The following is a 13,646-nucleotide window of genomic DNA, read 5'->3' as shown; positions in this document are numbered from 1 at the left end:
ATTACACCAAATACACAAAATAATGTTCTTTTTAGCAACATCATATGACCCCTTTAATAATATTTCAGATTCAATTTAGCTATTTCTAGGTCCCTAATCAAAAAAGTTAGTGGCATTTATTCTGTAATCCACTGTCAGATGTTCATCCAGTGAAGCAGAATTAGCACTTTGGACAATTCTGGAGGACATGATCATCAGGTTTTACACAAGCTTGTGGAGTTCATGCAGCCTGAGTGCTGCTGTCATTAAAGCAAAATGGGGTCATACAGTACAAATACTAAGACTTTCTGAAAGTCATTAAATTACATTTTCAATTCAATGTTTCACTCAACTGTTATGCTGATATTATAATTTGTATTGGAAAAAACTATTAAATTAGAAAAAGACTAAATAGAAGCAATTTCAGTGGTCTCAGACATTTGAACCCCGCTGTATATTCATAATCCCAGCAACAAAAAGCCATTCTGTGCACCAGCATGTGTATGTGTGTGAGTGAGAGAGATAGATAAAGAATGGGTCTTTAGCTTTGGTAGAATATGCTGTTATGTAATTCTCGCCAATAAAGCATATTTTTCTCTAGCAGTTGAATGTGAGATGCTGTTGGAGATGGGAGCCAGGTTGACAGGATGAGTTTGTGTATGCGAGGAATTGTGGCGGTCTGGATTTCTGTGTTGGCTGTAGGCTAACTCTCTCAGTCTAGCCTGGTGTAATTGCCCTGTAAATTTCCCATAAGCCCCTTTTGTTATGCCCGACTGTAAATGTCTCTGCAGTGCTTTGAAACAGCGTGTCAGGAACACGCGGGGGTCTCTGCTCTGAAAAACAAACAAATGTCCACACACACACATCAAGAAACCAAGGATATCAGGGACAGAATAACTTGAAGGAAGTGGTCTAGAGAAATGAATTGATGGATGGAGGGGAAAAGAGTGGGATGAAATGGAGTGAGGAGAGAGTGATATGCCTGAAATATGGTGATAAAAAAGAGCAACGTAAAACATGAAGGTCAAAAGAAAGAGAGTGCAGCGGTTATGGTGAGGGGAAGAGATAAAGGAGAACAGGAGCAACAAATCACAGATGGAGCGATGGAACAGGAGACGAAAGAATAAACATCATGAACAGACAACGAAACAGTGAAGAGAAAAATATTTGAAGCTTCAGGACACACTTTAAAAAAAATTTAAATCTTAGATCAGTAAATACTTGTAAGAAAATAACCAATATTTTGTCAATTTACTCCAAGCCTGCATGACTTAATTTCTACAGTGAAATAATATTAATATTTTGAAGAATGTTGGGATCCAAGCAACAGACCCCATTGACTTTCATTGTACGGAAAAAAAGACAACTTTCAATGTATCTTGTAAATATTTCAGTTTGTAGGTAATCTATGCCTTTGAGTCAAAGCATAGCTGAAGAAAAGAATGGGTATTTGAGTTTGTTCTGTTAAAATGATCAGTTAGCTACCCCTGTTGAGGCACTTCATGACAATCTTTTCTCATAGAAAATGTGATGAAGCACTTAAAATTGCACAGTTTAAACCAATAGAAATAGAGGAAACAATCAGCATTGATAGATAATCTTGAAACAATAACTTTTCGTTAATGTTGTCATTTTGGGCTTTTACTGACACCTAGTGGTGTGGATGTATCTATTTTGATTCCAAAAGTAAAATTGTCCATTAACAGTGAGGTTGCCGGACTAAATTAAGTATTATTCAGCTGGTCATGTGATCTCAAAATGGTGAAATGATAAACCTGCTCCATATAAAATGAAATTTCTTTATTTTTAGGCGACTAAATGTCTATTTTTTTTAGGCGACTAAAATATCTATTCAGTTCTTTGTGTTAAACTATTTAATGAGGGAAAAAATTGCGTGTCCTTCATTATTTTTTTAAGTTCATTGAACTTTTCATTTTGTACTGTGCAGCTTTAGAATATGGATACGGATGAGAGAGAATATATGAAGGCAAGAACATGGATGTAATTAGACGGGTGGAACAAAGAGACACGAGATGGATGTTCAGTCCATTTTCTCCTCTCTTCACTTTTTGCGTGTCCTTTTCACTCCCTCCTTCCATTTTCCCTCTGCTCCTCCTTTCTTCCGCTCTCTCTCGCCCGCCCGGACAAAGCAGGATGATTATACTGCGAGACTGAGCTGCAGAGCAAATCACATTTCTGAAGGAGAGAGATGGAAATAAACAGGCCCCTTGCCGGAGAGATAGCTAAGGGAGAAACACGAAAGAGATGATGAGGAATCCATGGTGGGGAGATAAAGAGGAGGAAAGTTAAGGAAATGTAAAGTAGAGACACGATGAAAAGTTAGGGAGAGTTACACAGAGAAAACCAGAGGAAGCAAGTGACACATGAAGCCGGTTACAGAGGAAAAGGTAGCTTAGTGTGAGGGTGAAGGGGCTGCAGACAAGAAAAACGAGGGGGAAATGTAGGAAAGAGACGGGGATTGATGTTAAGGAGGAGGTGGGGGAGCCCGTGTTGGTGTGAAAGCAGAAGGGAATGAGATTAGTGAGGAAAAGCATGCAGTAGGAGAGGGAATTATGAGTTTTAGACAGGAGCAGAAAGCAGAGAAAAGAAAAGAACAAAGAAAAGAATGGCAGGGGATAGAAATATGCCGGATTGGAGAAAAGACAAGGTGCTGAGGGAGATGGAACTGGGAAAGACCAGGAATGAGAGAGTGACAGATTGAGATAAAAAGGAGAGAGGGGATTTGCAAGGGATTATGTTTTATTTATGGCGTGAATGTTTTTTTAACCACGTATAATTGGCAGAGAGCGAGATTCTTCAGAGATGGTTTTAATTTTAGACCACACACTCTTAAAAAAATAAAGGTGCTTCACGATGCCATAGAAGAACCTTTTTGTCTAAATGGTTTCATAAAGAACCTTTAACATCTGAAGAACCTATCTGTTTCACAAAAGGTTCTTTGTGGCGAAAGAAGGTTCTTCAGATTACAAAAAGGTAAGAAAGAGATGGTTCTTTAAAGAGCCTTTCACTGAATGGTTCTTTGTGGAACCAAAAATGGTTCTTCTATGGCATCGCTTGAAGAACCTTTTGAAGCACCTTTATTTTTAAGAGTGCAGAGTGAAAGAAAGAGATATATAAAGATAGAAGCAGGGAATCTCAGTCCGTCAGTTTTTCAGCCAAAGCTGCTTGCTCACTGATTACCTGAGACATCAGGTTAGGTGACGTCTGGGAGCTTCAGGTTGTGGAGAATCATGGCTGGAAAAATAAAACCCAGTGATGAGTGACTCATGAGTTATGAAGATATAAAGTGCTCACAGAGCGAAGCAGAAAGACTGAAATTAAATTGGATTAAAGGAAAGAATCAAAGGACATCTTAATGTCTCAAAAGCGCTATTGTTAAACTTTGACGTGGATCTCTTAGGATGTCCTCATCTCTGCCTGGTTGTCTGCTAATTCATTTCAGAGTTATAAGTGTGTGTGCGTGTGTGTATGACTACGTTCTTTGTGTGAGGGCGTCTGGTGGTTCCACTGTACGCTGTAATTCAGCTAGCTAATCTCAAAGCAGGGTAGTTGTTCATACGCCTGCTCTGTATCTGGCCTTCTACCAAGTCACTAAATTGAACTCACCTCCATAATTCACAGTTGCTTTCTTAGTAGGCAAAGATAGGGAAAGATGCCCTACCTTAAAGGGACAGTTCACCCAAAACTGAAGATTTTACTCACCCTCATGTTGGAAGTTACTGGGGTTCATAGCTGTTGTTTTGAATCCCATTGACTTTCATTGAAGGGACAAAAACTGTTCAGATGATCGTCAGAATTCGTCATTAACAAATACATTAAAAAAAAAATCTTCATACCCTAAATAAAATAAATTCACAGTCCCCGATAATCCAATGACAAACAATTACATTATTAGCCAGAAAACTTTTTAGATGGAACAAATCTCACAAATGTTGATGTTCAGATAAAAAGTCAATATTAACCAGTCAGACTAAGATCAAGAGTGTAAGCGTTCACCATCTTACTCTATTGTTCTATTGAACTGCCATGATATGGCCTTTTTATATTTTATATTTATTTAGATGAATTGTATTTATTTATTTACTCTTTAATTTAATAATTCATATTGTTTATTTATTTGCTCATTCTACCTATGTTTCTTCAGGATAAGGATTTGTACAATTTGTGTGTATTGATACATCGCCCTCATCTGGCCAAATCCTGAAGTTCTTCTCCATGTCCCACCACCCCGCCAACTTACTTTATTTATTTGCTTCTCATAGCATCAGTAGCCTACACTGGCCTGTTATCGATCTCTTCACTTTCACACCTAATCCAATTGTGAGCATATGTGTATTTTATTATGGTTTGATTGTAATAGGGTCAAGATGAATCCATCTGCAGTTTCTTGTTGTTTTCGCCCTGCCGTCGGTGCTCATAAACTTCCATGCCCACAATGCAGATACGACTGCAAACAACTCCCACGCAAGTTGTATTGCTCAAGCTTGTGTAGCGGCCTCGACCGCCCCTCTGCTATTTTCCTGACAGCATGCGAATGAACCCGCAGCTGTCTTTCTCCTGCCCTGTGCCTGCCTCTACATCTCTCTGTGTCTTTCCACCCCCGTCAACGAGTTGGCAAGTTTCTCAAATGCCGTATTGGCATCACGGCATGCTCCCCTCCCTCCGTGCCATTTGTTTTCCCGTTCTCGTCCCTTCATTTCGGTCATTTACATGAAAAGGAGACAGCTGGCATGTGGCAGAGTGCATTTAACGGATGCTCAATTATCCGTGTTTTGTTTGACTTCTCAATCAAACACATTTAGCTACTTTTGTTGGGAATTTGGCCACACTTGTTTGAGTTCTGTTAGATTTGAATTAGGGTTTTAATTGCCTCCCATGCATTCACAAACCTTCTCTTGATGTATAGTGCTGTTGGAACAATTAGGAGCCATTAAAACAATGGCGGCCAAGTCTGCAGACGCCCGAGTGCTGAGTAATAACAGTCATTAGAATAATAATTGGGATAGCAATGGCGGTGCCGATTGTCGTGATATGAATCACAATATTGATGCGGAGGACAGAAATAATAATGGCTACAATTACAATGGAAATTGTGCAAAATTCCAGGACGTCCTCAGTCACTGTCTCTCATTTTCTTCCCTGTTCTCGCCTCCTGATTTCAGCTCAATACCTCACCTGTCAATGTTTTATTTACCCGCTCTCCTTCCGTGCTGAATTTAAGACAAGGGTACTCTGAGATGTATAGAGCTTGACAGGATTAAATTTAAATAAAGCCAGACGAGTGGGCCAACGGTTGACGAAGGCCGTCTAGCGCCTTTATAGACTCTCTTATGCTTCCCTCCTGAACTTTTGTCTTTTGTCTCTTTTCAGCAAAAACTCCATAATAATCCTAATCGTTCCTCTAAGAGATGCTTTGCCTCTGGTCTATAACCAGGATGTCCTGATGAAATGTTTGGAAGCAATCTTGACTTCAACTTTTTTGACTTCAACAATTTTTGCTAATTTGTTGACTTGCAATGGTACAACATTGGATAAAGATGCATTGCAGAAGAAAGTCAAGAAAAGTCATGAATTTTCATCATGCTGTCATTTCCACCACATCTCAAGTGCATTAATGCATGCATTCCACTGTGGTGGAAATAATATTTTGAATATTTTTGGAATAAAATTGCCAACTCTTGTTAAGGCTAAGTTCATAGCTATTAAGTATTTTATGTAGCATAAACACACAATTAAATATTTCGGTAATACTTTAGAATCACTATTAACCAAGAGTTTTCCCTGAACAAACTCCTAATTTGCTGCTTATTAATAGTTAGTTAGGTAGTTGTTAAGTTTTGGTATGGGGTAGGGTTAAAGGATCAAAAATATGGTCATGCAGAATAAGGCATTAATATGTGCTTTATAAGTACTAATAAACAAGCCAATATGCTAGTAATATGCATGCTAATAAGCAACTAGTTAACAGTGAAAATTGGTCCTTAAAATAGTGTGTTACCGATATTTCAAACTATTTGCATAATTTGATAAAACTGTGGCTTGATGGGAAATTACATATATTAAACCTTGTTCATATTTGATATTTAGCCATTTTTTATATTAATTTATTTTCTGTCATGTTTTATCTGATGCTCTTTACTGACACTGTTGTCTCCTTAAAGGTGACCTATTATGCCCCTTTTTACAAGATGTAAAATAAGTCTCTGATGTCCCCAGTGTGTGTGTGTGTGTGTGAGTGAAGTTTTAGCTCAAAATACTTTACAGATAATTTTTTATAGTTTGTTAAAATCGCATTAGCGTTAACTGTTTTTTTAAATAATTTGATGCAAAGGGGATATAATACAAAGAATAGTGTTATAAATGTACATACATTTAAAAAAAAAAATACAAATATGAAAAACTTTCGAGGATTTACGATGCTAATGCGTCATCACAGTCTTATGAAAAGGGTCCTAGCCTTTGCAAATAAACACTCCACTATTAGTACAAGTCTGTTATCTTTACAGAAAACACACTCGGTTTAAAAGTCAATCATCTGATTTTACTGTGCATAAAAAAATGCACTTTATGAATTACACAGATGGGAGCACGGCGCGATAAAAATAACTCATGGTGCCATACAAACTTTATAAGCCCCACTTGTGATTATGAGCTCGACTAATTCCAGCGGTCGACTTCACATTGCCTTCATATGCAATTTTTAACTCCCACATTCCTATTTACGATCATTCTGGTAGCACGTGAAGGCAGCATCAGTGAAAACAGACAGACAATGGTAGCTTTAGCAACATTAGCCTTACAAAGTGCCAAGAAGCTCTTTTAGAAAGGCAATTTGGAAAACGAACACGTGATACGTTTACTTCTTCTGGAGGTGTAGCTGGATCACGAACAGCTGGCACTGCTCCATCCTTAACGTGAAGGCAGCATCAGTGAAAACAGACAGACAATGGTAGCTTTAGCAACATTAGCCTTACAAAGTGCCAAGAAGCTCTTTTAGAAAGGCAATTTGGAAAACGAACAAGTGATACGTTTACTTCTTCTGGAGGTGTAGCTGGATCACGAACAGCTGGCACTGCTCCATCCTTCAGGAGCAACTTTTGTGCAAAACCTGCTTTACTGACCCTCATTCACAAAGCAGTCCAGTGTAAAAAGATTCGCGGTAGAGTTGAGGGAGCATTTTCTAGTGACGTTACGTTCAACACCGAAGGTTGTATAAAAAAAACAACACATTTCACATTGAAGCACTGTATCCGGAGCTTGATTCGGTTTGAGAAAAGCACGTGACATCTATGACGTCCGAAGCTTCACCGAAACCACGTGACTGCTTCAGTATCTGGTTCAAACGAAGCGAACCTCAGCGCCATTTCCTTTACATTATATTACATTATAATATGTTAGCATTGTTTGTTTATTTTTTTAAATCGTAATTTATGTATTGAGCTCAAAAATGAACGTTGGCCATGAAATAACAGTCTGGACTGAAGCAGAGTTAAAATAAACAGATCATAGATTTAATTTATGAATTTAATGTTTTATTTATTTTACTTATTTTAGTGCCAGAACACCGACACGAATGAATGACTTTGACAATGAGCATTATTTATATAAAATATAATAAAACAAAGAAACAGTTGTAGAACCACATGTGAAACCACTGGCTGTAACGGAACATAACACTTTGAAAGGTGTTATTTACAGCATAAACTGTTTTAAAAAGCTTCGAGTAATGAACCTTTTTCCGATACAATTGTGTTGAAAGCTTCGCTGGTTCAGAACGCTTCACTTTGCCATCACTAGCATTTTCTTCTAAAACAAAATTAATCCACCTTGTCTTCAGCGGCTCAAATTTCAGGAGTAAGGAGAGAGCTATGTAGATTCATACATCCAGCTACAGAACACCTAAACACTTGGGAGACATTCTCGTCAGGGCAGCAATGGCGGACTGTGTACAACTCGGTGTGAACTCACTCAGGGTGGTTCTATGTTAAAACGGCAGTGTCTGTCAACATTCGTGGGCGGGGCCTGTGGCTAATGTGACGTCACATTAGCACCAGTCGGAAAACAGGTAGTTGGGAGACACTGCTTATGGTTTATGGAGATTAAAAAAAAAGGAGGGGGTGGATTTTTATCATTATAGGGTGGTTGTGTACATACACTGCCAACACACATTTATGTCCAAACACCATACAAAAGTGAATTTTGCATAATAGGTCCCCTTTAAAAAACAAGTTCACTAACTTTTCCAGTGGCAAAATTGTTGGTTATGGTGGAAATGACACAGAGGGTCAGTTGTAATTTGAGTATAAATTTATATTTTCGCATAATAGATATTGAAATGATTTACAGTTATGTCACTTTTTATCTTATGATAGTTAAAATAATATTAAAATAAGTTTAATATTTTTTATTATCAATTTCTATATTATGATCTGAGCTGAAGGTAAAATAATAAAACGTATACATAATAGGCTTTTGAAAAGTAGCAAAATAAAATTAATGCACAAATAAATTATTAATTCATGGGGAAAAGTTTCCAAGACTTTTTTAATGTGACCATCATATATATAAAGTGGTAAACAAGTACACTAACTTTACTAGTGGCAAAATTGTTGGAAATGACTTTGAAGGACAGTTGTCCCTCCTGCATAAACAAATTAGAAATTGGTGAGGAAAAGTTTCCAAGACAGTTTTAACACGATGTCTATATAATAAGAAGAGGGGAAAAAAATGTTAGTTATAATAAAAACACAACCCTTGGAACATAAGTGCCTATAGATGAAACACCCTTCACTTTCTCCACATTATTATTATTATTATTATTATAGTGTGAAATGTCACCTACACAATACTCCATCAACTCTTCTAAGCTCAAGCTATATACAGCATATATGTAACATGTCAGTTTGAGCATGTCAGACATCTTGTCCTAGCGAGGTGAGTGGGGCGATGGAGGAGACAGGTCTCAGCGAATCAGCAGCTGTGACAGTTTTACCCTAGTGATCTGCTGTGATGTCATCAAATCGAGTCTGTTCTGGTGAAGAATGAGGTGCCTTGGTGTCAGGGTTGTGAATCATTACAGTCCACTGGAGACAGGCTCTCCACGAAGACCACGGCTAATGATGTGCTGAGGGTTCCAGCAGCATGCTCGCACGGGCCAGCCGTGATGACCTCATGTCCAACCTCCTCTATATTGTGCTAAAATAAACACCAAACAATACTTGAGCGTCACCCAGAACATGCAGTAGATGTTACGTAGATGCACCATGCAACTAAGGCATGGTGTTAGATTTAACAGTGAAAGTGCCATTAGATGTTCTGTGTTCCCTGCGTATGACTAATCCGAGTTCATTCCCAAAAAAGCCGTCATTACTGGCGCTTTCACGAGCTGGATGTCACACCGAGCAGATGGAAGAGAGAAGTGTGTCAGCACACAGTAATGGATAAAGATAACGATGCTATTGGTCTTACCAGCACTTAATTAGGACCCTTTTCTTTCTTTTTCTCCCTCTCGCTGTCTCTCTCTATCTGTCAGTCTCTCATTATTTTCCTTTTTTCACTCACTCTGTCTCTCCTCTTCTGCATAGTTCACGCTTCTAAGCACAAAGGTAGTTACGTGAGCGAGGTGTTAATTGGTCACGGAGGTATTTCTATCTTCAAAATTGCTCCATGTGCCATCTTGTCTCCTTCTGTCCATCAAAAAATATCTTCATAAATGATTCATTTCACAAAATGAGAGTTCTGCATTAACTCTCTACGCCCTCTTTCTTTCAGCGCGGGGGCAGGCCGTGCAGGCTGAGAACGTGACTGTGCTGGAGGGGGGGACGGCACAGATCTCCTGTCGTCTCCAGAACTATGACGGCTCAATCGTGGTTATCCAGAACCCACGCAGACAAACGCTCTTCTTCAATGGAACTCGAGGTGAGCGCAGACACCGCTTCACTGGCAGTCATTAGCAGATCTTTTAAAAGCCCCATAAAATAACATAATTTCAAGTGTTCAAACAAAGTTGTTTTGGCATCATTATTTTAATATGCTGGCACACATTACTTAAGAAGATTAGCTAGAAGACTTGAAGATATTGCTGGGATACACAGGATATTTTCTTTTATTTAAGCAAACAACAACAAAAACAACTTTTTATCTGACAATTGATATTTTATTGCAACTTTTTTTATTTCAAAATTACGACTTTATTTCTCATAATTGTGACAATTCCATGCAAAAGAGACTTCAGTTATTGTATTTGCAACTTTATATCTCAAAAATTGAACTTAATTCTCAGTTTTACATATTTAATTGCGAGTTTGTCACTTTATACATAAAAATGTTGACTACTTGCAGTTGTGTCTTTATATTTCACAGTAAGACCTTCTTATATTAAACTTATTATAAAACTAAATTGCCTTATACAATGCTTAACATTTGATTCATCTTATAGTTATCAGTGATCACATAGATGAAATTTAATTTTTGTTTATTTTGATTTAGTTTTACATTTTGATTTGACTTTATATGTCTCAATATGACTAATTCTAATAACTGACTTCATTTGATTCTGTATATGTCCATTTCTCGCAATATAGACTTTAATTCTTATAATTAAAATGGTAACTTACTGAAAATTGCAACTTTATATCTCACAATAGGGCTTTATTATCTTGTAACTGCAACCTTTTTTCTTGTATTTCCTGCAAAATTGTGACTTTTCTGCAATTGAATCCCTTTATATTTCACAATGGGACTTTTTTCACAGATTGCAATGGATGTCACGTTGTTGACTTTTTTCTAGAAACTGTAATTGTCTCACAATGTGACATTATATATCTCATAAAGTGACATAACACAAACAAACCTTTATACAAGGGTCACATGCTGTCACTGAGACGGTACCCTTTCTAAAGGTACACCTTATTACCTTATTTACTCCTGAAGGGTGCATTTTACTACCTTAAAGGTACATATCTGTACCTAAATTGTACATATTAGTACCTTTTGAAAAGCTACCGTCCCAGTGACAGCCTTTTTTGTCTGAGAGTGTAGCATCTGCTAAGCATCATATAAAGTTTGACAATGATCGTATTAAAGTTCTTCCCCATTTTTATTAAATTGCAGCTGCTACATTTTTTTTAGCAAAAGTAGCATAATTAATTTATTGAGCACTCCTTCTCTGACAGTGAGTTCATCAGACACATTCCATATCCGTTAATGGTTCTCATGTAGCGCTGGTAAGTGATAAATATGTTAAACACAACCTTGGAGTCCGTGCTAGCAGTGGATCAGTCTCTTTTCATGCTGGTTAGCTTTTATCATCTTTGAAATATATTTATTCTGGCGCCATCAGTCTTTCTGAACCCCTTTTTTAACTGATTACACCTTATTTCAATTTCTTTTTAAAGATCCTTTTATGTAATAACCTTTGTTTTTTCCACCGCAGCCGTCACTATCACTCAAAATTGAAATCCCTTTAAGTGATGACTCTCTGTCACCCTGGTTTAACATGATATGTAATGTGTTTTCATCCTTGCCTTTGTAACCCTTGCCTCAGAAAAGGACTCAGAAAGCATACGTAATTCTGTGACAAAAGGGAATGGAGAAAAAGAATGAAATTGGTAGAAACAGAAAGGACCACAAAAGCTAAAAGCTGAATTAGTATCTGTGATCTCTGCTTTTATAAATGCACGTAATTGGGCCATTTTGTAGGAGCTAAATCACCCCTCTCCTGCGACATTCACACCACTATTTCCAGACACACTTTTTGCTAACAATCTTTAGGCTTTTAATATCGGTGGATTCTACAGTGTGATCATGACAGCTCCAGGCTGCCCTTACAGCTTGAGTGCCCTGGTCTAAATGTTCAGAGAAACGCAAATGAAAATCTCTGCTTGCTAACTAATGAATTCCAATAACAGTCTTTTAGCAGGCAGCAGGGCGTAAATATCCCTCAGCGGTCATGTATACAATAGCCTATCAGCATGTGCCATTTCCATGAGATTCCTTCTGATTGGCCAAATCTGTGAGGTATGTAAATGAGGCGTGACTAAAGGTGACACCGGCCTGGACGATGCATTGACATTTCCCTGCCATTTAGCATGAGCGAAGGCATTTATCTCCTTTAGTGAGGCTCTTTTACTCCTGTCGCGTGAAACATGGATCGAGTGAGAAGATACACATCATGAAAAAGGGCTCACTCACTTATTCAGTTTTTATCACACATTCATTCACTAACTCACTCATTCTTTCACTTACTCAGTATATAACTAATTCATTCATTCAGTTGCTCGTCACTGACTATTCATTTTAGCAATTCACATCCAGTACTCAATGTATTTTGTTGATTTGTTCAAGCATTTAATCATTTATTCACACATTCGTTCAATATATCACTCTTTGACTTACTTAATGTACAACTCTCATTTACAGTGAGCTACTTGATTACTGATTGATTCATATAATGATTTATTTGCTCAGTGCATCACTATCACTCACTCAGTGTAACACACTGAATCATTGATTCATTCATTCACTCGCTCATTCATTCACTATCTTGCTCTTTTTTCACTGTACTGTATCTCTCACTTAATGTACAGCTCATTCACAAACTCATTTACTCGTTCATTGACTGATTAATTTAGTGACTCATTCAGTTGTTTGCTCACTGATCTATTTAGTGATTCACTTATTCAATGTATCACTATCACTCAATGTAACATCCTGAATCAATGATTCATTCAATGGGTTTATTCAATGTATCACTCTTTTTCTCAATATAAAATTCTCATTCACTCGTTCAGTTGCCCGCTCACAGACTTTTAGTTTTATTTAGTGATTCACTTATCACTATCACTCATTCAGTGTAACGCACTGAATCGTTGATTCAATCATTGGTTCATACAATCACTCACTCATTAATTTATTCATGCATTCACTAACTTGCTCCTTCGTTCAGTGTATCATTCACTAAATCGATAAACAACTCATTCACAGATTCTCTTGCTCATTCACTGACTGATTCATTTTGTGTTTACCTTACTCAGTGTATCACTATCACTCCCTTAATATAGCACTGAATCATTGATTCATTAACTCACTCACTCGTTCATTCATTCATTCAAACGGTAATTTGTTCAATCACTTGTTTGCTTATTCAGTCACTCATTTGCTTATTCATTCAGTTTCCAACATGATGACACACAGATAAATGCAGCCAGGTGTTGAAAAATGTCTGGGTTTATTCAGATCAGTAATCATTTTATGGATCCAGTGTGTCATGCTGCTATCTGCGAGTGTTGAATCTCCAGAGCACAGTCAGAGATAGGGAGAAAAGTATTTAGTGCCAGTCAATACAAAATGGGTTTGTGTGAATCTTATCCCAAAAAGGCCCACCCAGCCTTTGTAACCGGCATCATTATTTGTTATTATTATTATTATTATTTTCGGACAATTGATTTTTCTCTCACCTTGGTTTCAAAGTGCAAATCATTTTCAACACTAGCTCTCGATGCTTCTGTTTTCTGCTTCCCCTCAGTATTTATGTGTTGTTCTGTGCTAGTTAAAAACCCTTGTATGTTGTTTTCTTCTCCTTTTCATCTTTTCCTTTTTATGTTGCTCTATTCTTTTGATCTTTATTGTATGATTTTTCTTGAGTT

At 37.4% G+C, this 13,646-nt stretch overlaps 1 protein-coding gene across 3 annotated transcripts in view; it reads left to right on the top strand.

Annotated features, from left to right (window-relative positions):
- LOC107582091 (cell adhesion molecule 4-like) overlaps nt 1-13,646 on the top strand; it is a 124,028-nt gene that overhangs the window by 83,020 nt on the left and 27,362 nt on the right. For all 3 annotated transcript variants that reach the window (XM_016267822.1, XM_016267821.1, XM_016267824.1), the window contains exon 2: nt 9,772-9,918. In XM_016267822.1, coding sequence (XP_016123308.1) covers nt 9,772-9,918 — 147 coding nt within the window. The remainder of the gene's footprint in view (nt 1-9,771; nt 9,919-13,646) is intronic.

This window comes from Sinocyclocheilus grahami, unplaced genomic scaffold, assembly GCF_001515645.1.
Source record: "Sinocyclocheilus grahami isolate Dianchi unplaced genomic scaffold, SAMN03320097.WGS_v1.1 scaffold40.1, whole genome shotgun sequence".
Classification (NCBI taxonomy): Eukaryota; Metazoa; Chordata; class Actinopteri; order Cypriniformes; family Cyprinidae; genus Sinocyclocheilus; species Sinocyclocheilus grahami.
Note: the sequence above shows the minus strand (reverse complement) of the source record. Positions and strands in the feature narration are given on the sequence as shown.